The 24487-nt window shown below is 50.5% G+C and overlaps 3 protein-coding genes across 3 annotated transcripts; all 3 read left to right on the top strand.

The window, feature by feature from the left end:
* The first annotated feature begins 940 nt into the window (after nt 1-940).
* On the top strand, nt 941-6192 carry LOC136122591 (double homeobox protein 4-like protein 4). Its single transcript, XM_065876656.1, has 5 exons — nt 941-983; nt 2716-2870; nt 4297-4417; nt 4824-4978; nt 5503-6192. The coding sequence occupies exons 1-5, from the start codon at nt 941-943 to the stop codon at nt 6190-6192; spliced, it is 1164 nt and encodes a 387-aa protein (XP_065732728.1).
* A 3173-nt stretch (nt 6193-9365) lies between these two features.
* On the top strand, nt 9366-14622 carry LOC136122593 (double homeobox protein 4-like protein 4). Its single transcript, XM_065876658.1, has 5 exons — nt 9366-9408; nt 11141-11295; nt 12722-12842; nt 13249-13403; nt 13933-14622. The coding sequence occupies exons 1-5, from the start codon at nt 9366-9368 to the stop codon at nt 14620-14622; spliced, it is 1164 nt and encodes a 387-aa protein (XP_065732730.1).
* A 3191-nt stretch (nt 14623-17813) lies between these two features.
* LOC136122594 (double homeobox protein 4-like protein 4) lies at nt 17814-23070 on the top strand. Its single transcript, XM_065876660.1, has 5 exons — nt 17814-17856; nt 19589-19743; nt 21170-21290; nt 21697-21851; nt 22381-23070. The coding sequence occupies exons 1-5, from the start codon at nt 17814-17816 to the stop codon at nt 23068-23070; spliced, it is 1164 nt and encodes a 387-aa protein (XP_065732732.1).
* The last annotated feature ends 1417 nt before the right edge of the window (nt 23071-24487 follow it).

Raw genomic sequence — 24487 nt, forward strand, 5'->3', positions numbered from 1 at the left:
TTTCTTGTTGCTTTGTTTTTAATTTTTCTATTCTCTGCAGCCCAAATGCACCGAAAATGTTGACATGGCTGCACTTGGAATCCAAAGCTTTCGTTTCAAACTCAGCTGTGTCATCATCCATCATGTAACGTGCTACATATCCCTCTCCTTCCCGTTCGCCTTCCCCTTCCTCTTCTCCTTCTCCTTCTTCTTCTTATTCTTCTTCTCGGTACAGATGTCACTTGACCACTGAATGTGAAACCGACACTGTGTTTTGTACGCCAAGGATAAGCACTGAAAATAAGTTCCTTTTCTTGTGAAACATACACGTGTGGCATGCCCCTTTCTCTGGTCTCTCCATGGCATGTGAGCAAGGGTGTGGGTTTCAGGGTACCTCTGAAAAAGTCCCAAACTGCTGAGGACCATGGGTAGACGCTAGATAAGCACTCAAGCTTAGTAGGTGAATTATCAGGAACTCAAACCCCCGCCAAGGAAATGCTTTAGGAGTGTGAGGCAATGATGTCCTGATGGTGATGAGGGAAGTGGGAAACGTACTCGATGCAAACTAGGCTCTAGGTTCTCTCTCCATTTGGGAAAGTACAGTGACACACTTAAGCGTGAAGGACTCAGAGGTGGGGAATTCCACGGAGACAGAAAGTATGTTTGGAATGTGGAAAGGTGTGAAAAGGAGAGAGCACTGGACCCCAAGCATTCTGGAAAAGGATGACGAGGGCGGCAGCTTCAAAGGGACCAGGGAGCCTCCGAACAGGCCTTCCATTCCAACGCCCACTTGCCTCACGGGATTCCTTCCAGGTTCTCAATTGGCAAGGAAGGGTTCCGCACCATCTGTGGCTATTTACATAAATAGGGGCGTGGCATCCTCATCCATTATAAACCCTGAGCTTCTGAGAACTGAACAGTTGGTCAGCAGTTTCCGTGCCATTCCTTTGGGTCTTCCACCATGGATTCGTCCAGCTCATCCGGCACATACAGCACCTCCAGAGGTACGTTGCCCTCAGTATCTGGGCTCTGCACTTGGGTCATCCAAATACACTCATGCACCTCCCCACCCCAAGGTGGATCACCACGAAGATTGAAGTTTCCCAATGAACACCAAATGGCATGGACTGATATGCTCGGACATGTTTCTGGAATCACTTGGGCAAAAGGTTGCACCTTGGTTTGTGCATTTCACGTACATATTTCTGGTTTGCTGCTTCACTTGTTTTCCTTCTTGAAATCCACATGGTAGTTGGTAGCCCTGTTGCCTGACAATGGCTTCTCTACTAAAAATCCCAGCCTGTGGTTGCAGTGAACGGAACACGAGTATTTGATAACGTTCCCAACTAAACTGACACTCTTTTCCAGTTGACAGTGTTTGGGATTTTGAATTTGTTTCGCATGTTCTATTCTTGCTGTTGTTACGGATTTGCTCTGTTATGTTGCGTGTTCCATTTGAACTGGTTAACGTCCACGGTGTCCAAGGAAATAGTCCACATCCACTATGCATTAAGATTAGGAGACAAAGAGAGATTTTCTTTGAGAACAACTGAAAGCTTAGAGCCTGGGAAACAGAGATTCCAGGAGCACTCGAACTGTCTTTCATTAGACTGCAAGGTAGGCACTGCAGGAGTCTCTGGAAAGCCAAAATCTGCAGTGTGACAAGTTCGTTTCTTCAGTGCTTTACAAATATTTTCTTTGGAGCTGGCATGAAGGAAGGGCGCTTTTAAAGGGAGTCTCCGTTGGGGATCCGAAACCATTGCCTTTTCTTGCATCCTTCCAGAGGGAGATCTGGAGACGACCCTATGTCACCAGCTGCCAGCTGCTAGGGCAGGTAATCCTTGCAGAAGGGTTGGCATTGACCTAGAGTTGGAGAGATTTCAGGAAACTCAAGATCTCAAGGGTGTGCCGGACGTGCCTGAAACCACACCCTCCCTGGCCATCAAACACGGCTCCCCCCTTAGAATGCAGGAAACAAACACCCATCCATTCCCTTGCTACAAGAAATACGCAACCTCAAATAGGAAAGGGGTGGGGGGCAGCCCTTCAAACTGCCCAACTGAAAGAATAGTACGCACAAGGGGCAAGTCACCATGACCTCGGTGACTAAAAGGGAAGCTCATCTTCTGAGGAGTAGCGGGCTGTTGTGGGTGTGCGGGTGGGTTGGCGCCATCAGACAGGGCAGCACGTTGGTCATAACTCAAAGAAATAGGTTTTCTAAACAATCCTCTGGTGTGTTCTGTGTTGGGGGTTGGATTGTGTGTTTGTCTGGCTTCATTTGGCTTTCGTCTACTTTGCTTTCCAATAGTGAAAGTGCAGATAAGTTGTGCGAATGATAGTTCAGAAGCCAGGTTCCTATCGTTAGCATAGAGTTAGAGGTAAATCTGGTAGAAGCCATCAAGACTGTCCCAGGCCTCCACAGGTAGAAAATGCTTCCACCCGTTTTGGTCACGTTAGCCGGTTTTCCTAGGGGATTCCCCTTCTGTTTGCATTGCATCCTCTGGATCCTTGGCGAATGGCGAGGTGATCCCCATAGCCTTGACCTCAGCATCGCTTTAGCCCCCAGTGTTCCAATCAGCATGGCCTTTGGGGTGTATCCACGGTTGTTCCAAAGGCAGAGTCTACCCCTGGCTTAGAGATTTTTCTCATGGCACAAGGACCAGCGCTGTGCCGGCACCATTTGTTTGCACCTCCATGGATTCTCCCCTGACACATTCCCCCTTTTCTCTCCCACAGGCCGTCTCTCAAGACCATCGCGAAGGAGGAGGCTTGTTCTGAGTCTGAGTCAGAAGGACACCCTGCAAGCACTCTTTCAACAGAACCCCTATCCCGGGATAACGACCAGAGAATGGCTGGCACGAGAACTGGACATTCCAGAAAGCAGAATTCAGGTACAACCGAGCCTCTCGATCCATTTTCCCTCTCGGGGTCCATGTCCAGACGCAAGTCGCCCTACTGCAATTGGAGTCCTTGCTCTAGGGCTTTCCTCTTCGGGCTGCTCCAGACAGAAGTGACTCAAATCTTGGCAAGGAAGGTGGCTCCCTTTAGAAAACATGGCCAGACTGAGCTGTGTGGCGAGAGGTCCATTCAAATGTGTGGTCAAGTATAAAGGGCGAAGGGCCAAGGAAGCAGGAAAGCCTGGTGGTGTCAAGGAGGTGTTTCCTTGATGGCTGGCCTCCGAGGAACTGGCTGTGCTGCAGACTTCCCTCTCTGGGCAGCTTGGAGAGGAGTCACCAAAGTTAGGAACAGCGTGCCTGCGACCTTACAAAACGTCGCCAAAGACTGATTGACTTTCCCTACGAACACTTTTTCTCAGGGTGTCCAATTTTCCACACACCACCATCAGAAATATCTAAAAACATGCACACACACACGAACACAAGCACAGGTCCACACTGCAGTTCGGCCTCGGGGAATGAGGTAACATGCACAATGCTTCACTGTTGAAGACAAGGACACATATTCTGAAGATGGAGAGCGGGTACATAAGAGCCTCCTGACCTAAAAGTGATGGAGGCATGTAGTCCCTGAGAAGTAACTGTCAGTGAGTAGTTCCCAGGCAGCATGAGAAGAGTGGTTTTCATGGGGGCACTTGCTAATGGATACGATTGCATGTTATGAGACAGTACTGCCTGTGGGGATGTAAGAGAGGCAGGGAAACATGAATCGGGCATGGACTATGCCAAAGGGGAGGCAAAGAGACCAAATGAGGGAAAGGAGATTGAGCCTGAGAGCCTGGGACAGAGACAGAGAGAGGGGAAGGCAAGCAGGCAGTCACTTGGGCAGCCGGGCGGGTCGCAACAGAGACAGACGTCAACAGGTAGATGCGGAGAATCGTAGACACAGACCAAAAGACCCACAGAGAAAATGGTAGTTTTGATGAGAACGGCTGGGGCGGGAGAGAGAGACAGAGAGAGTTAGCTATCCATCCCATTCTGACTGTGGGAAAGCAAGCATTGTCTCCTCCTGTGTCACAAAGCATTACTCTGGACACCAGTAAGGTGACTCGAAGAGGAAAGATTATTTTCACAGACACAGATTGTGTATTCTGGAATCTGGTGCACTTCTTCAGAGGTAAAAGCCGGAGTCTACATTCTACATGCTAGTGAGACTTCAGTCCCTTTGAATCGTAAATATTTCCACTGGGAGCAGACGGGCCATACTGGGTCTCCATCAGTCGGCTTGTTGCTGGACGGCTGGCCAGCCGGCCGGCTGGCTGGTGTGTTTGTGCGTTTGTCCTATGGTGCATCCCTGCAATAGATCTTGGAAGTACGTGCATAAGCATTGAAAGACAAGGCTTTCTTTCTTTGTACCCAGGTTTGGTTTCAAAACCAACGAAGAAGACGCCTAAAGCAGAGCCGATTGCTGTCGGAGAATGCCTTCAAAGGAGGGCAGTCACAGCCGCTGCGGCCCCCACCACCTGAGGCTTCGACTCGAGGTAAGTACCCGGCATTCCATAAGCATTTCCCCAGAGCATCTCCTTGAGACAGAATCGTCTATGAACGTGGATGACCATGGGAGGCCAAGAACGCTTCAGACAGGAAACAATGATATCTTGGGTGCTTGCCCCACTCCTGTTCCACCCAGGAGCATCATGCCCCTCTTAGAGGGTGGGGAGATGTATGCCCAGGAAGGCTTGGAATCTTTGGGTCCGGAAAATGCCCGATGTGCAGAAATGCCTTCTTCCATCACATGGGGCGTTTTCACATAGCACTGAATCAGGTGTATCGATGTATCAATCTTGATCTATGACATACTGCTTCCTACATACCACACACTGGATCTGCTATGAATGTGTTGAAATTGGCCTGAATGTCCTCTCTTCTCTGTGTGTTTTTCTTTAGGAAGCATGGGAAGACAGGCCAGGCGAAAGAGGACTTTCATCTCTCCTTCTCAAACAAGGGTTCTTGTGCAAGCCTTTGAGAGGGATCGATTTCCATCTATTGCTGCCAGGGAAGAATTGGCTCACCAGACAGGAATTCCCGAACCTCGAATCCAGGTAAGTTCTCCACCAGTGGGTTGAACTTGGCTTCTCCCACGAGAAAGGAGTGTTAAACCTTGCGACGCGTTGTTGCTGGATATATGTAGGCTTGGAGACGGGGGATTGGGAGGACGTTCCCTTCATCTTAGGAATACGCTATGGGGGCTGATCTGAAGGCATCCGTTTCCAGAAGAGGAGAGGGCAATGGAAGTCCTGGGCAGCCAGGGAGGGGCCTGAGTTTGTAGCTGGTCAATGCCGGCTCTCCTCAAAGCTAGGGGTGGGGAGGGGTGTGGAGAGTGGTGTGAGTCTTGCGTTGCCCTGACGTCCTCCCGCATTTTCAAGAGCCAAGGTGTAAGATCTAGGTAAAATGGCCCTTAGATGAGGCCCACCAATACTTGCCATGGGCCTGACAGATTGGAGGGCAGGTCAGGTCAGGGCAGGGCAGGGTGGGGCGGGATGCGGCGGGCTGGGGATGAGGCGACAGCAAGTCGATCTGGATTGTCACGCTGCTAATGTTCCTGTCACCTCATATGTCTCCCTAGATATGGTTCCAGAACCGAAGAGCTCGGCACCCAAAGCAGAGCGCTAGTGGGCCTGTGAATGCCTTAGCCAAAGGCCCTGATGCCACATCAGCCGTGACTGCCCTGTCGGACCAAAGTCCCCGGCCCACTGTCCATAGAAGCTCTCACCGTTATCCTCCCTCTCATGCACCTGATAGCATGAAATGCTTTGCTGCAGCCACTCCTGTTTTCTCCCCCTCCTTTCTTGTGCCAGAGACTTCCTATGGGTTCTGTGTGGGCCAGTCGTTGATGTTCATCATGCCCCAGCTCAGCCTGGCAGCCCTTCAGAGATGCCAGAACCCGCAGCCTCTTCAGGCCACGGTTCCGTGGGGCGAAGTGTCACATGCTCTCATCACCTGTGGGCAGCCTGCCCAGGGGGACATCTGGCCACCTGCACCATCAGAGACACACTTCTGGCAGCAGCAGGCAAGCTCAGGTGAAGAGACATCTCCCCAGCTGGATCAACAGCCCCAGTATTCAGCCTTTCCAGGCTCCTCAAGCTTCCTGGACGAACTGTTGTCAGACGTGGACATTCTGGACACGTCCGGCCCTTTTCTCAATGTGGACACAGAGGAAGAGGAACTTGCAGCAACCCTGGAAGCCCCCCTCAGCGAGGAAGAATTCAAGGCCCTGCTTGACATACTGCCAGGCTCCCCAGTGTCACAGGTTTAGGGGGAGAAAGGAAGGCCTTCCCCCGTGCCCCTTTCAAGCCTCCTTTCCTGGGAGGCAGAGCCATGGGGGAGAGAAAGAAGAAGGAACAAGCAACGCTCATGAGAGTGTCTGGCAGGGAGAACAAGGCAAGTTGACTGCTGACAGCAACTGCGTTGTGGCCAGGAGGGATGCCATGCTCCACACAGACCGTCACAAAGCTTGCACACCAGGAGGGACACCCTCTCTGAAGCCTCAAGGAATTCAAACCTTCCAATGAGAACGAGGAGGACCCAATGCTGAACTGGATTTCCCCGTTGTATGTGACTTTCCATTGATCCAATCAATAAATCTTGGCACTCACTTCAAGTTCTTGGTTGTGTTTTGGTCACTTTGATTTCTCCCACGTTTCCTCGGAGAGGTGAAATCCCTCCCTTGACCTGGGACAGCATGGAATGTGGTCCAGATACCCCTGTCTACTCCCGTAGCTAGTAGCCACAAACACACCCTAGTGGAATCACGAAAACAGTCTCGCAGTGACAACCTTCACTTGCTTTCTGGGTGCATGGTATGAAAGGTTTCCTCGAGGGCATTGCCTTTGCACACGAGGACAGAATTATGCTAACATTTTCATTACCAGGGTTCATAGTAACAACTGTGCCCAATGTATTATGCAGGCAAATAATCTCTCCATCTCACTCTCTCTCTCTCTCTCTCTCTCTCTCTCTCTCTGTCTCTGTCTCTCTCACTCTCTCTCACTCACTCATTATCTGTCCACAGCTACACACTACACGCACTCACCTCTCAAAATATAAGCCAAGATACAACTAAAGTGATGCACAAATGAACTGAAAACCCAAATGCCTGTGGCATCGTAACGTCATGGCAGATGATCCCTTCCACTGCTTCTTTCAAAAATCTTTTCCAACACATGTGCCTCGTACACTCTCTATTGAGTAATTCTCCACTGGCTCAATCTGTGTGCCCCAGTTCCAGCATGGGAGTGTCAGCAGCAGGAAGCATTAAAATAATCCAATGTGTAAACAACAGTGTATCTGAGTCTCTAGATAAAACTGCATCCGGGTCTCTAGCTCTATTGTGTGCATATCTCTGCAGAAACATCTAGTCCTCAACTCCTTCCCAGGCACACCCGGGTCTTAGGCTCCGATTTCCCCAGAGCTCTAGAGCAATGTACAGTGCTCTCTCGCTCTCCCTCTCTCTCTCTCCCTCAGTTTCTCTCTCTCTTTCTCTTTCACTTTCTCTCTGTCTCTCTGTCTCTCTGTCTCTCTCTCTCTCTCTCTCTCTCTCTCTCTCCTTCTTTCCATTGGGCACAAAAGGAACATCAGTTTCAAGAGCCACACAGGTGGCATAGGCCTTCTGGGGAAAGAAACTGGCCATGGTTGCCTCAGGACAAGTAGGATTAGAGATGTGGAAAGAGACAGCTTATGGAAGAGTTGATGCTTTCAAGAGGGTGGGAGGGACACTGGGTCACAGTGTGCTGGGAAACACTGAGATGCTTCTGGGTGGAAGGACTTGCACAGACTCTAGCTAGAGCTAGGAGCTGTGGCTTTACTATCTTCGTTGTCCAATGCTGGCGGCTCCAGAGAAACCTCGGAGCCCAGGGACAGGCAGCGTTACCTCCACAGGGAGGTCAGCGGTGGACTGTGCATAAACACACCTGCGGCCTCTCAGTGTTCCCTGGCTGCCATGCACATCACAGCTTCTGCTCTCCCAAGCAAGCTTATCCCACCTGGATTGTCCAGGAGAGAGGTGATCCAGGTCTGGCAGGCAGTGCTTTCTGGGAGAAGCCAGCAAATCCCATGTTTCAGTGATTAATTTTCTCAGCCAAAACTTCCAACTACTCGGGAAAACCCACCCTGATCCAACAAGATGGTCATGCCTCCCTCTGATCTCTGGCACTTCAGGACAAGGGACCAGAACATACACCTCCTCGGGACATCCTCCTGGGCCTCCTGGGACTTGCAGACACCTACTGGTCCCAGTGACATCCGTCCACGGGTACCACCTGACAACCGTCCTTAGTGGGTGCAGAAAATCAAACACACAGATCACACAAACACCCCTACACACACACACACACACACCAGCCACATTTTAACGAATGGCTGGTGTAATTACCCTGATTGCCAACTGTTTCTGAATAAGTTCACTATCCTCATGTTAATCCCCGTGGTGGCAAAAGAACCATGGTGGCAAAAGAACACATTTGGCAAGGTTCTCTATTTCTGGGTGGGGTTTTCTTGTTGCTTTGTTTTTAATTTTTCTATTCTCTGCAGCCCAAATGCACCGAAAATGTTGACATGGCTGCACTTGGAATCCAAAGCTTTCGTTTCAAACTCAGCTGTGTCATCATCCATCATGTAACGTGCTACATATCCCTCTCCTTCCCGTTCGCCTTCCCCTTCCTCTTCTCCTTCTCCTTCTTCTTCTTATTCTTCTTCTCGGTACAGATGTCACTTGACCACTGAATGTGAAACCGACACTGTGTTTTGTACGCCAAGGATAAGCACTGAAAATAAGTTCCTTTTCTTGTGAAACATACACGTGTGGCATGCCCCTTTCTCTGGTCTCTCCATGGCATGTGAGCAAGGGTGTGGGTTTCAGGGTACCTCTGAAAAAGTCCCAAACTGCTGAGGACCATGGGTAGACGCTAGATAAGCACTCAAGCTTAGTAGGTGAATTATCAGGAACTCAAACCCCCGCCAAGGAAATGCTTTAGGAGTGTGAGGCAATGATGTCCTGATGGTGATGAGGGAAGTGGGAAACGTACTCGATGCAAACTAGGCTCTAGGTTCTCTCTCCATTTGGGAAAGTACAGTGACACACTTAAGCGTGAAGGACTCAGAGGTGGGGAATTCCACGGAGACAGAAAGTATGTTTGGAATGTGGAAAGGTGTGAAAAGGAGAGAGCACTGGACCCCAAGCATTCTGGAAAAGGATGACGAGGGCGGCAGCTTCAAAGGGACCAGGGAGCCTCCGAACAGGCCTTCCATTCCAACGCCCACTTGCCTCACGGGATTCCTTCCAGGTTCTCAATTGGCAAGGAAGGGTTCCGCACCATCTGTGGCTATTTACATAAATAGGGGCGTGGCATCCTCATCCATTATAAACCCTGAGCTTCTGAGAACTGAACAGTTGGTCAGCAGTTTCCGTGCCATTCCTTTGGGTCTTCCACCATGGATTCGTCCAGCTCATCCGGCACATACAGCACCTCCAGAGGTACGTTGCCCTCAGTATCTGGGCTCTGCACTTGGGTCATCCAAATACACTCATGCACCTCCCCACCCCAAGGTGGATCACCACGAAGATTGAAGTTTCCCAATGAACACCAAATGGCATGGACTGATATGCTCGGACATGTTTCTGGAATCACTTGGGCAAAAGGTTGCACCTTGGTTTGTGCATTTCACGTACATATTTCTGGTTTGCTGCTTCACTTGTTTTCCTTCTTGAAATCCACATGGTAGTTGGTAGCCCTGTTGCCTGACAATGGCTTCTCTACTAAAAATCCCAGCCTGTGGTTGCAGTGAACGGAACACGAGTATTTGATAACGTTCCCAACTAAACTGACACTCTTTTCCAGTTGACAGTGTTTGGGATTTTGAATTTGTTTCGCATGTTCTATTCTTGCTGTTGTTACGGATTTGCTCTGTTATGTTGCGTGTTCCATTTGAACTGGTTAACGTCCACGGTGTCCAAGGAAATAGTCCACATCCACTATGCATTAAGATTAGGAGACAAAGAGAGATTTTCTTTGAGAACAACTGAAAGCTTAGAGCCTGGGAAACAGAGATTCCAGGAGCACTCGAACTGTCTTTCATTAGACTGCAAGGTAGGCACTGCAGGAGTCTCTGGAAAGCCAAAATCTGCAGTGTGACAAGTTCGTTTCTTCAGTGCTTTACAAATATTTTCTTTGGAGCTGGCATGAAGGAAGGGCGCTTTTAAAGGGAGTCTCCGTTGGGGATCCGAAACCATTGCCTTTTCTTGCATCCTTCCAGAGGGAGATCTGGAGACGACCCTACGTCACCAGCTGCCAGCTGCTAGGGCAGGTAATCCTTGCAGAAGGGTTGGCATTGACCTAGAGTTGGAGAGATTTCAGGAAACTCAAGATCTCAAGGGTGTGCCGGACGTGCCTGAAACCACACCCTCCCTGGCCATCAAACACGGCTCCCCCCTTAGAATGCAGGAAACAAACACCCATCCATTCCCTTGCTACAAGAAATACGCAACCTCAAATAGGAAAGGGGTGGGGGGCAGCCCTTCAAACTGCCCAACTGAAAGAATAGTACGCACAAGGGGCAAGTCACCATGACCTCGGTGACTAAAAGGGAAGCTCATCTTCTGAGGAGTAGCGGGCTGTTGTGGGTGTGCGGGTGGGTTGGCGCCATCAGACAGGGCAGCACGTTGGTCATAACTCAAAGAAATAGGTTTTCTAAACAATCCTCTGGTGTGTTCTGTGTTGGGGGTTGGATTGTGTGTTTGTCTGGCTTCATTTGGCTTTCGTCTACTTTCCTTTCCAATAGTGAAAGTGCAGATAAGTTGTGCGAATGATAGTTCAGAAGCCAGGTTCCTATCGTTAGCATAGAGTTAGAGGTAAATCTGGTAGAAGCCATCAAGACTGTCCCAGGCCTCCACAGGTAGAAAATGCTTCCACCCGTTTTGGTCACGTTAGCCGGTTTTCCTAGGGGATTCCCCTTCTGTTTGCATTGTATCCTCTGGATCCTTGGCGAATGGCGAGGTGATCCCCATAGCCTTGACCTCAGCATCGCTTTAGCCCCCAGTGTTCCAATCATCATGGTCTTTGGGGTGTATCCACGGTTGTTCCAAAGGCAGAGTCTACCCCTGGCTTAGAGATTTTTCTCATGGCACAAGGACCAGCGCTGTGCCGGCACCATTTGTTTGCACCTCCATGGATTCTCCCCTGACACATTCCCCCTTTTCTCTCCCACAGGCCGTCTCTCAAGACCATCGCAAAGGAGGAGGCTTGTTCTGAGTCTGAGTCAGAAGGACACCCTGCAAGCACTCTTTCAACAGAACCCCTATCCCGGGATAACGACCAGAGAATGGCTGGCACGAGAACTGGACATTCCAGAAAGCAGAATTCAGGTACAACCGAGCCTCTCGATCCATTTTCCCTCTCGGGGTCCATGTCCAGACGCAAGTCGCCCTACTGCAATTGGAGTCCTTGCTCTAGGGCTTTCCTCTTCGGGCTGCTCCAGACAGAAGTGACTCAAATCTTGGCAAGGAAGGTGGCTCCCTTTAGAAAACATGGCCAGACTGAGCTGTGTGGCGAGAGGTCCATTCAAATGTGTGGTCAAGTATAAAGGGCGAAGGGCCAAGGAAGCAGGAAAGCCTGGTGGTGTCAAGGAGGTGTTTCCTTGATGGCTGGCCTCCGAGGAACTGGCTGTGCTGCAGACTTCCCTCTCTGGGCAGCTTGGAGAGGAGTCACCAAAGTTAGGAACAGCGTGCCTGCGACCTTACAAAACGTCGCCAAAGACTGATTGACTTTCCCTACGAACACTTTTTCTCAGGGTGTCCAATTTTCCACACACCACCATCAGAAATATCTAAAAACATGCACACACACACGAACACAAGCACAGGTCCACACTGCAGTTCGGCCTCGGGGAATGAGGTAACATGCACAATGCTTCACTGTTGAAGACAAGGACACATATTCTGAAGATGGAGAGCGGGTACATAAGAGCCTCCTGACCTAAAAGTGATGGAGGCATGTAGTCCCTGAGAAGTAACTGTCAGTGAGTAGTTCCCAGGCAGCATGAGAAGAGTGGTTTTCATGGGGGCACTTGCTAATGGATACGATTGCATGTTATGAGACAGTACTGCCTGTGGGGACGTAAGAGAGGCAGGGAAACATGAATCGGGCATGGACTATGCCAAAGGGGAGGCAAAGAGACCAAATGAGGGAAAGGAGATTGAGCCTGAGAGCCTGGGACAGAGACAGAGAGAGGGGAAGGCAAGCAGGCAGTCACTTGGGCAGCCGGGCGGGTCGCAACAGAGACAGACGTCAACAGGTAGATGCGGAGAATCGTAGACACAGACCAAAAGACCCACAGAGAAAATGGTAGTTTTGATGAGAACGGCTGGGGCGGGAGAGAGAGACAGAGAGAGTTAGCTATCCATCCCATTCTGACTGTGGGAAAGCAAGCATTGTCTCCTCCTGTGTCACAAAGCATTACTCTGGACACCAGTAAGGTGACTCGAAGAGGAAAGATTATTTTCACAGACACAGATTGTGTATTCTGGAATCTGGTGCACTTCTTCAGAGGTAAAAGCCGGAGTCTACATTCTACATGCTAGTGAGACTTCAGTCCCTTTGAATCGTAAATATTTCCACTGGGAGCAGACGGGCCATACTGGGTCTCCATCAGTCGGCTTGTTGCTGGACGGCTGGCCAGCCGGCCGGCTGGCTGGTGTGTTTGTGCGTTTGTCCTATGGTGCATCCCTGCAATAGATCTTGGAAGTACGTGCATAAGCATTGAAAGACAAGGCTTTCTTTCTTTGTACCCAGGTTTGGTTTCAAAACCAACGAAGAAGACGCCTAAAGCAGAGCCGATTGCTGTCGGAGAATGCCTTCAAAGGAGGGCAGTCACAGCCGCTGCGGCCCCCACCACCTGAGGCTTCGACTCGAGGTAAGTACCCGGCATTCCATAAGCATTTCCCCAGAGCATCTCCTTGAGACAGAATCGTCTATGAACGTGGATGACCATGGGAGGCCAAGAACGCTTCAGACAGGAAACAATGATATCTTGGGTGCTTGCCCCACTCCTGTTCCACCCAGGAGCATCATGCCCCTCTTAGAGGGTGGGGAGATGTATGCCCAGGAAGGCTTGGAATCTTTGGGTCCGGAAAATGCCCGATGTGCAGAAATGCCTTCTTCCATCACATGGGGCGTTTTCACATAGCACTGAATCAGGTGTATCGATGTATCAATCTTGATCTATGACATACTGCTTCCTACATACCACACACTGGATCTGCTATGAATGTGTTGAAATTGGCCTGAATGTCCTCTCTTCTCTGTGTGTTTTTCTTTAGGAAGCATGGGAAGACAGGCCAGGCGAAAGAGGACTTTCATCTCTCCTTCTCAAACAAGGGTTCTTGTGCAAGCCTTTGAGAGGGATCGATTTCCATCTATTGCTGCCAGGGAAGAATTGGCTCACCAGACAGGAATTCCCGAACCTCGAATCCAGGTAAGTTCTCCACCAGTGGGTTGAACTTGGCTTCTCCCACGAGAAAGGAGTGTTAAACCTTGCGACGCGTTGTTGCTGGATATATGTAGGCTTGGAGACGGGGGATTGGGAGGACGTTCCCTTCATCTTAGGAATACGCTATGGGGGCTGATCTGAAGGCATCCGTTTCCAGAAGAGGAGAGGGCAATGGAAGTCCTGGGCAGCCAGGGAGGGGCCTGAGTTTGTAGCTGGTCAATGCCGGCTCTCCTCAAAGCTAGGGGTGGGGACGGGTGCGGAGAGTGGTGTGAGTCCTGCGTTGCCCTGACGTCCTCCCGCATTTTCAAGAGCCAAGGTGTAAGATCTAGGTAAAATGGCCCTTAGATGAGGCCCACCAATACTTGCCATGGGCCTGACAGATTGGAGGGCAGGTCAGGTCAGGTCAGGGCAGGGCAGGGTGGGGCGGGACGCGGCGGGCTGGGGATGAGGCGACAGCAAGTCGATCTGGATTGTCACGCTGCTAATGTTCCTGTCACCCCATATGTCTCCCTAGATATGGTTCCAGAACCGAAGAGCTCGGCACCCAAAGCAGAGCGCTAGTGGGCCTGTGAATGCCTTAGCCAAAGGCCCTGATGCCACATCAGCCGTGACTGCCCTGTCGGACCAAAGTCCCCGGCCCACTGTCCATAGAAGCTCTCACCGTTATCCTCCCTCTCATGCACCTGATAGCATGAAATGCTTTGCTGCAGCCACTCCTGTTTTCTGCCCCTCCTTTCTTGTGCCAGAGACTTCCTATGGGTTCTGTGTGGGCCAGCCGTTGATGTTCATCATGCCCCAGCCCAGCCTGGCAGCCCTTCAGAGATGCCAGGACCCGCAGCCTCTTCAGGCCACGGTTCCGTGGGGCGAAGTGTCACATGCTCTCATCACCTGTGGGCAGCCTGCCCAGGGGTACATCTGGCCACCTGCACCATCAGAGACACACTTCTGGCAGCAGCAGGCAAGCTCAGGTGAAGAGACATCTCCCCAGCTGGATCAACAGCCCCAGTATTCAGCCTTTCCAGGCTCCTCAAGCTTCCTGGACGAACTGTTGTCAGACGTGGACATTCTGGACACGTCCGGCCCTTTTCTCAATGTGGACACAGAGGAAGAGGAACTTGCAGCAACCCTGGAAGCCCCCCTCAGCGAGGAAGAATTCAAGGCCCTGCTTGACATACTGCCAGGCTCCCCAGTGTCACAGGTTTAGGGGGAGAAAGGAAGGCCTTCCCCCGTGCCCCTTTCAAGCCTCCTTTCCTGGGAGGCAGAGCCATGGGGGAGAGAAAGAAGAAGGAACAAGCAACGCTCATGAGAGTGTCTGGCAGGGAGAACAAGGCAAGTTGACTGCTGACAGCAACTGCGTTGTGGCCAGGAGGGATGCCATGCTCCACACAGACCGTCACAAAGCTTGCACACCAGGAGGGACACCCTCTCTGAAGCCTCAAGGAATTCAAACCTTCCAATGAGAACGAGGAGGACCCAATGCTGAACTGGATTTCCCCGTTGTATGTGACTTTCCATTGATCCAATCAATAAATCTTGGCACTCACTTCAAGTTCTTGGTTGTGTTTTGGTCACTTTGATTTCTCCCACGTTTCCTCGGAGAGGTGAAATCCCTCCCTTGACCTGGGACAGCATGGAATGTGGTCCAGATACCCCTGTCTACTCCCGTAGCTAGTAGCCACAAACACACCCTAGTGGAATCACGAAAACAGTCTCGCAGTGACAACCTTCACTTGCTTTCTGGGTGCATGGTATGAAAGGTTTCCTCGAGGGCATTGCCTTTGCACACGAGGACAGAATTATGCTAACATTTTCATTACCAGGGTTCATAGTAACAACTGTGCCCAATGTATTATGCAGGCAAATAATCTCTCCATCTCACTCTCTCTCTCTCTCTCTCTCTCTCTCTCTCTCTCTCTCTCTCTCTCTCTGTCTCTGTCTCTCTCACTCTCTCTCACTCACTCATTATCTGTCCACAGCTACACACTACACGCACTCACCTCTCAAAATATAAGCCAAGATACAACTAAAGTGATGCACAAATGAACTGAAAACCCAAATGCCTGTGGCATCGTAACGTCATGGCAGATGATCCCTTCCACTGCTTCTTTCAAAAATCTTTTCCAACACATGTGCCTCGTACACTCTCTATTGAGTAATTCTCCACTGGCTCAATCTGTGTGCCCCAGTTCCAGCATGGGAGTGTCAGCAGCAGGAAGCATTAAAATAATCCAATGTGTAAACAACAGTGTATCTGAGTCTCTAGATAAAACTGCATCCGGGTCTCTAGCTCTATTGTGTGCATATCTCTGCAGAAACATCTAGTCCTCAACTCCTTCCCAGGCACACCCGTGTCTTAGGCTCCGATTTCCCCGGAGCTCTAGAGCAATGTACAGTGCTCTCTCGCTCTCCCTCTCTCTCTCTCCCTCAGTTTCTCTCTCTCTTTCTCTTTCACTTTCTCTCTGTCTCTCTGTCTCTCTGTCTCTCTGTCCCTCTCTCTCTCTCTCTCTCTCTCCATCTTTCCATTGGGCACAAAAGGAACATCAGTTTCAAGAGCCACACAGGTGGCATAGGCCTTCTGGGGAAAGAAACTGGCCATGGTTGCCTCAGGACAAGTAGGATTAGAGATGTGGAAAGAGACAGCTTATGGAAGAGTTGATGCTTTCAAGAGGGTGGGAGGGACACTGGGTCACAGTGTGCTGGGAAACACTGAGATGCTTCTGGGTGGAAGGACTTGCACAGACTCTAGCTAGAGCTAGGAGCTGTGGCTTTACTATCTTCGTTGTCCAATGCTGGCCGCTCCAGAGAAACCTCGGAGCCCAGGGACAGGCAGCGATACCTCCACAGGGAGGTCAGCGGTGGACTGTGCATAAACACACCTGCGGCCTCTCAGTGTTCCCTGGCTGCCATGCACATCACAGCTTCTGCTCTCCCAAGCAAGCTTATCCCACCTGGATTGTCCAGGAGAGAGGTGATCCAGGTCTGGCAGGCAGTGCTTTCTGGGAGAAGCCAGCAAATCCCATGTTTCAGTGATTAATTTTCTCAGCCAAAACTTCCAACTACTCGGGAAAACCCACCCTGATCCAACAAGATGGTCATGCCTCCCTCTGATCTCTGGCACTTCAGGACAAGGGACCAGAACATACACCTCCTCGGGACATCCTCCTGGGCCTCCTGGGACTTGCAGACACCTACTGGTCCCAGTGACATCCGTCCACGGGTACCACCTGACAACCGTCCTTAGTGGGTGCAGAAAATCAAACACACAGATCACACAAACACCCCTACACACACACACACACACACCAGCCACATTTTAACGAATGGCTGGTGTAATTACCCTGATTGCCAACTGTTTCTGAATAAGTTCACTATCCTCATGTTAATCCCCGTGGTGGCAAAAGAACCATGGTGGCAAAAGAACACATTTGGCAAGGTTCTCTATTTCTGGGTGGGGTTTTCTTGTTGCTTTGTTTTTAATTTTTCTATTCTCTGCAGCCCAAATGCACCGAAAATGTTGACATGGCTGCACTTGGAATCCAAAGCTTTCGTTTCAAACTCAGCTGTGTCATCATCCATCATGTAACGTGCTACATATCCCTCTCCTTCCCGTTCGCCTTCCCCTTCCTCTTCTCCTTCTCCTTCTTCTTCTTATTCTTCTTCTCGGTACAGATGTCACTTGACCACTGAATGTGAAACCGACACTGTGTTTTGTACGCCAAGGATAAGCACTGAAAATAAGTTCCTTTTCTTGTGAAACATACACGTGTGGCATGCCCCTTTCTCTGGTCTCTCCATGGCATGTGAGCAAGGGTGTGGGTTTCAGGGTACCTCTGAAAAAGTCCCAAACTGCTGAGGACCATGGGTAGACGCTAGATAAGCACTCAAGCTTAGTAGGTGAATTATCAGGAACTCAAACCCCCGCCAAGGAAATGCTTTAGGAGTGTGAGGCAATGATGTCCTGATGGTGATGAGGGAAGTGGGAAACGTACTCGATGCAAACTAGGCTCTAGGTTCTCTCTCCATTTGGGAAAGTACAGTGACACACTTAAGCGTGAAGGACTCAGAGGTGGGGAATTCCACGGAGACAGAAAGTATGTTTGGAATGTGGAAAGGTGTGAAAAGGAGAGAGCACTGGACCCCAAGCATTCTGGAAAAGGATGACGAGGGCGGCAGCTTCAAAGGGACCAGGGAGCCTCCGAACAGGCCTTCCATTCCAACGCCCACTTGCCTCACGGGATTCCTTCCAGGTTCTCAATTGGCAAGGAAGGGTTCCGCACCATCTGTGGCTATTTACATAAATAGGGGCGTGGCATCCTCATCCATTATAAACCCTGAGCTTCTGAGAACTGAACAGTTGGTCAGCAGTTTCCGTGCCATTCCTTTGGGTCTTCCACCATGGATTCGTCCAGCTCATCCGGCACATACAGCACCTCCAGAGGTACGTTGCCCTCAGTATCTGGGCTCTGCACTTGGGTCATCCAAATACACTCATGCACCTCCCCACCCCAAGGTGGATCACCACGAAGATTGAAGTTTCCCAATGAACACCAAATGGCATGGACTGATATGCTCGGACATGTTTCTGGAATCACTTGGGCAAAAGGTTGCACCTTGGTTTGTGCATTTCACGTACATATTTCTGGTTTGCTGCTTCACTTGTTTTCCTTCTTGAAATCCACATGGTAGTTGGTAGCCCTGTTGCCTGACAATGGCTTCTCTACTAAAAATCCCAGCCTGTGGTTGCAGTGAACGGAACACGAGTATTTGATAACGTTCCCAACTAAACTGACACTCTTTTCCAGTTGACAGTGTTTGGGATTTTGAATTTGTTTCGCATGTTCTATTCTTGCTGTTGTTACGGATTTGCTCTGTTATGTTGCGTGTTCCATTTGAACTGGTTAACGTCCACGGTGTCCAAGGAAATAGTCCACATCCACTATGCATTAAGATTAGGAGACAAAGAGAGATTTTCTTTGAGAACAACTGAAAGCTTAGAGCCTGGGAAACAGAGATTCCAGGAGCACTCGAACTGTCTTTCATTAGACTGCAAGGTAGGCACTGCAGGAGTCTCTGGAAAGCCAAAATCTGCAGTGTGACAAGTTCGTTTCTTCAGTGCTTTACAAATATTTTCTTTGGAGCTGGCATGAAGGAAGGGCGCTTTTAAAGGGAGTCTCCGTTGGGGATCCGAAACCATTGCCTTTTCTTGCATCCTTCCAGAGGGAGATCTGGAGACGACCCTACGTCACCAGCTGCCAGCTGCTAGGGCAGGTAATCCTTGCAGAAGGGTTGGCATTGACCTAGAGTTGGAGAGATTTCAGGAAACTCAAGATCTCAAGGGTGTGCCGGACGTGCCTGAAACCACACCCTCCCTGGCCATCAAACACGGCTCCCCCCTTAGAATGCAGGAAACAAACACCCATCCATTCCCTTGCTACAAGAAATACGCAACCTCAAATAGGAAAGGGGTGGGGGGCAGCCCTTCAAACTGCCCAACTGAAAGAATAGTACGCACAAGGGGCAAGTCACCATGACCTCGGTGACTAAAAGGGAAGCTCATCTTCTGAGGAGTAGCGGGCTGTTGTGGGTGTGCGGGTGGGTTGGCGCCATCAGACAGGGCAGCACGTTGGTCATAACTCAAAGAAATAGGTTTTCTAAACAATCCTCTGGTGTGTTCTGTGTTGGGGGTTGGATTGTGTGTTTGTCTGGCTTCATTTGGCTTTCGTCTACTTTCCTTTCCAATAGTGAAAGTGCAGATAAGTTGTGCGAATGATAGTTCAGAAGCCAGGTTCCTATCGTTAGCATAGAGTTAGAGGTAAATCTGGTAGAAGCCATCAAGACTGTCCCAGGCCTCCACAGGTAGAAAATGCTTCCACCCGTTTTGGTCACGTTAGCCGGTTTTCCTAGGGGATTCCCCTTCTGTTTGCATTGCATCCTCTGGATCCTTGGCGAATGGCGAGGTGATCCCCATAGCCTTGACCTCAGCATCGCTTTAGCCCCCAGTGTTCCAATCAGCATGGCCTTTGGGGTGTATCCACGGTTGTTCCAAAGGCAGAGTCTACCCCTGGCTTAGAGATTTTTCTCATGGCACAAGGACCAGCGCTGTGCCGGCACCATTTGTTTGCACCTCCATGGATTCTCCCCTGACACATTCCCCCTTTTCTCTCCCACAGGCCGTCTCTCAAGACCATCGCGAAGGAGGAGGCTTGTTCTGAGTCTGAGTCAGAAGGACACCCTGCAAGCACTCTTTCAACAGAACCCCTATCCCGGGATAACGACCAGAGAATGGCTGGCACGAGAACTGGACATTCCAGAAAGCAGAATTCAGGTACAACCGAGCCTCTCGATCCATTTTCCCTCTCGGGGTCCATGTCCAGACGCAAGTCGCCCTACTGCAATTGGAGTCCTTGCTCTAGGGCTTTCCTCTTCGGGCTGCTCCAGACAGAAGTGACTCAAATCTTGGCAAGGAAGGTGGCTCCCTTTAGAAAACATGGCCAGACTGAGCTGTGTGGCGAGAGGTCCATTCAAATGTGTGGTCAAGTATAAAGGGCGAAGGGCCAAGGAAGCAGGAAAGCCTGGTGGTGTCAAGGAGGTGTTTCCTTGATGGCTGGCCTCCGAGGAACTGGCTGTGCTGCAGACTTCCCTCTCTGGGCAGCTTGGAGAGGAGTCACCAAAGTTAGGAACAGCGTGCCTGCGACCTTACAAAACGTCGCCAAAGACTGATTGACTTTCCCTACGAACACTTTTTCTCAGGGTGTCCAATTTTCCACACACCACCATCAGAAATATCTAAAAACATGCACACACACACGAACACAAGCACAGGTCCACACTGCAGTTCGGCCTCGGGGAATGAGGTAACATGCACAATGCTTCACTGTTGAAGACAAGGACACATATTCTGAAGATGGAGAGCGGGTACATAAGAGCCTCCTGACCTAAAAGTGATGGAGGCATGTAGTCCCTGAGAAGTAACTGTCAGTGAGTAGTTCCCAGGCAGCATGAGAAGAGTGGTTTTCATGGGGGCACTTGCTAATGGATACGATTGCATGTTATGAGACAGTACTGCCTGTGGGGACGTAAGAGAGGCAGGGAAACATGAATCGGGCATGGACTATGCCAAAGGGGAGGCAAAGAGACCAAATGAGGGAAAGGAGATTGAGCCTGAGAGCCTGGGACAGAGACAGAGAGAGGGGAAAGCAAGCAGGCAGTCACTTGGGCAGCCGGGCGGGTCGCAACAGAGACAGACGTCAACAGGTAGATGCGGAGAATCGTAGACACAGACCAAAAGACCCACAGAGAAAATGGTAGTTTTGATGAGAACGGCTGGGGCGGGAGAGAGAGACAGAGAGAGTTAGCTATCCATCCCATTCTGACTGTGGGAAAGCAAGCATTGTCTCCTCCTGTGTCACAAAGCATTACTCTGGACACCAGTAAGGTGACTCGAAGAGGAAAGATTATTTTCACAGACACAGATTGTGTATTCTGGAATCTGGTGCACTTCTTCAGAGGTAAAAGCCGGAGTCTACATTCTACATGCTAGTGAGACTTCAGTCCCTTTGAATCGTAAATATTTCCACTGGGAGCAGACGGGCCATACTGGGTCTCCATCAGTCGGCTTGTTGCTGGCCGGCTGGCCAGCCGGCCGGCTGGCTGGTGTGTTTGTGCGTTTGTTCTATGGTGCATCCCTGCAATAGATCTTGGAAGTACGTGCATAAGCATTGAAAGACAAGGCTTTCTTTCTTTGTACCCAGGTTTGGTTTCAAAACCAACGAAGAAGACGCCTAAAGCAGAGCCGATTGCTGTCGGAGAATGCCTTCAAAGGAGGGCAGTCACAGCCGCTGCGGCCCCCACCACCTGAGGCTTCGACTCGAGGTAAGTACCCGGCATTCCATAAGCATTTCCCCAGAGCATCTCCTTGAGACAGAATCGTCTATGAACGTGGATGACCATGGGAGGCCAAGAACGCTTCAGACAGGAAACAATGATATCTTGGGTGCTTGCCCCACTCCTGTTCCACCCAGGAGCATCATGCCCCTCTTAGAGGGTGGGGAGATGTATGCCCAGGAAGGCTTGGAATCTTTGGGTCCGGAAAATGCCCGATGTGCAGAAATGCCTTCTTCCATCACATGGGGCGTTTTCACATAGCACTGAATAAGGTGTATCGATGTATCAATCTTGATCTATGACATACTGCTTCCTACATACCACACACTGGATCTGCTATGAATGTGTTGAAATTGGCCTGAATGTCCTCTCTTCTCTGTGTGTTTTTCTTTAGGAAGCATGGGAAGACAGGCCAGGCGAAAGAGGACTTTCATCTCTCCTTCTCAAACAAGGGTTCTTGTGCAAGCCTTTGAGAGGGATCGATTTCCATCTATTGCTGCCAGGGAAGAATTGGCTCACCAGACAGGAATTCCCGAACCTCGAATCCAGGTAAGTTCTCCACAAGTGGTTTGAACTTGGCTTCTCCCACGAGAAAGGAGTGTTAAACCTTGCGACGCGTTGTTGCTGGATATATGTAGGCTTGGAGACGGGGGATTGGGAGGACGTTCCCTTCATCTTAGGAATACGCTATGGGGGCTGATCTGAAGGCATCCGTTTCCAGAAGAGGAGAGGGCAATGGAAGTCCTGGGCAGCCAGGGAGGGGCCTGAGTTTGTAGCTGGTCAATGCCGGCTCTCCTCAAAGCTAGGGGTGGGGACGGGTGCGGAGAGTGGTGTGAGTCCTGCGTTGCCCTGACGTCCTCCCGCATTTTCAAGAGCCAAGGTGTAAGATCTAGGTAAAATGGCCCTTAGATGAGGCCCACCAATACTTGCCATGGGCCTGACAGATTGGAGGGCAGGTCAGGTCAGGTCAGGGCAGGGCAGGGTGGGGCGGGACGCGGCGGGCTGGGGATGAGGCGACAGCAAGTCGATCTGGATTGTCACGCTGCTAATGTTCCTGTCACCCCATATGTCTCCCTAGATATGGTTCCAGAACCGAAGAGCTCGGCACCCAAAGCAGAGCGCTAGTGGGCCTGTGAATGCCTTAGCCAAAGGCTCTGATGCCACATCAGCCGTGACTGCCCTGTCGGACCAAAGTCCCCGGCCCACTGTCCATAGAAGCTCTCACCGTTATCCTCCCTCTCATGCACCTGATAGCATGAAATGCTTTGCTGCAGCCACTCCTGTTTTCTGCCCCTCCTTTCTTGTGCCAGAGACTTCCTATGGGTTCTGTGTGGGCCAGCCGTTGATGTTTATCATGCCCCAGCCCAGCCTGGCAGCCCTTCAGAGATGCCAGGTCCCGCAGCCTCTTCAGGCCACGGTTCCGTGGGGCGAAGTGTCACATGCTCTCATCACCTGTGGGCAGCCTGCCCAGGGGTACATCTGGCCACCTGCACCATCAGAGACACACTTCTGGCAGCAGCAGGCAAGCTCAGGTGAAGAGACATCTCCCCAGCTGGATCAACAGCCCCAGTATTCAGCCTTTCCAGGCTCCTCAAGCTTCCTGGACGAACTGTTGTCAGACGTGGACATTCTGGACACGTCCGGCCCTTTTCTCAATGTGGACACAGAGGAAGAGGAACTTGCAGCAACCCTGGAAGCCCCCCTCAGCGAGGAAGAATTCAAGGCCCTGCTTGACATACTGCCAGGCTCCCCAGTGTCACAGGTTTAGGGGGAGAAAGGAAGGCCTTCCCCCGTGCCCCTTTCAAGCCTCCTTTCCTGGGAGGCAGAGCCATGGGGGAGAGAAAGAAGAAGGAACAAGCAACGCTCATGAGAGTGTCTGGCAGGGAGAACAAGGCAAGTTGACTGCTGACAGCAACTGCGTTGTGGCCAGGAGGGATGCCATGCTCCACACAGACCGTCACAAAGCTTGCACACCAGGAGGGACACCCTCTCTGAAGCCTCAAGGAATTCAAACCTTCCAATGAGAACGAGGAGGACCCAATGCTGAACTGGATTTCCCCGTTGTATGTGACTTTCCATTGATCCAATCAATAAATCTTGGCACTCACTTCAAGTTCTTGGTTGTGTTTTGGTCACTTTGATTTCTCCCACGTTTCCTCGGAGAGGTGAAATCCCTCCCTTGACCTGGGACAGCATGGAATGTGGTCCAGATACCCCTGTCTACTCCCGTAGCTAGTAGCCACAAACACACCCTAGTGGAATCACGAAAACAGTCTCGCAGTGACAACCTTCACTTGCTTTCTGGGTGCATGGTATGAAAGGTTTCCTCGAGGGCATTGCCTTTGCACACGAGGACAGAATTATGCTAACATTTTCATTACCAGGGTTCATAGTAACAACTGTGCCCAATGTATTATGCAGGCAAATAATCTCTCCATCTCACTCTCTCTCTCTCTCTCTCTCTCTCTCTCTCTCTCTCTCTCTGTCTCTGTCTCTCTCACTCTCTCTCACTCACTCATTATCTGTCCACGGCTACACACTACACGCACTCACCTCTCAAAATATAAGCCAAGTTACAACTAAAGTGATGCACAAATGAACTGAAAACCCAAATGCCTGTGGCATCGTAACGTCATGGCAGATGATCCCTTCCACTGCTTCTTTCAAAAATCTTTTCCAACACATGTGCCTCGTACACTCTCTATTGAGTGATTCTCCACTGGCTCAATCTGTGTGCCCCAGTTCCAGCATGGGAGTGTCAGCAGCACGAAGCATTAAAATAATCCAATGTGTTAATATTAAACGGTGGAAATCTCCTAGAGACCTCCATCTTAACACCAGCACCCAGCTTCACTCAACGACCAGCAAGCCACAGTGCTGGACAACCTATGCCAAACAACTAGCAAAACAGGAACACAACCCCACCCATTAGCAGAGAGGCTGCCTAAAATCATAACAAGGCCACAGACACCCCAAAACACACCACCAGACGTGAACCTGCCCACTAGAGAGACAAGATCCAGCCTCATCCAGCACAACACAGGCACTAGTCCCCTCCACCAGGAAGCCTACACAACCCGCTGAAACAACCTTAGCCACTGGAGACAGACCAAAAACAACGGGAACTATGAACGTGCAGCCTGCAAAAAGGAGACCCCAAACACAGTAAGATAAGCAAAATGAGA

This window comes from Phocoena phocoena, chromosome 4 (assembly GCF_963924675.1).
Source record: "Phocoena phocoena chromosome 4, mPhoPho1.1, whole genome shotgun sequence".
Lineage (NCBI taxonomy): Eukaryota > Metazoa > Chordata > Mammalia > Artiodactyla > Phocoenidae > Phocoena > Phocoena phocoena.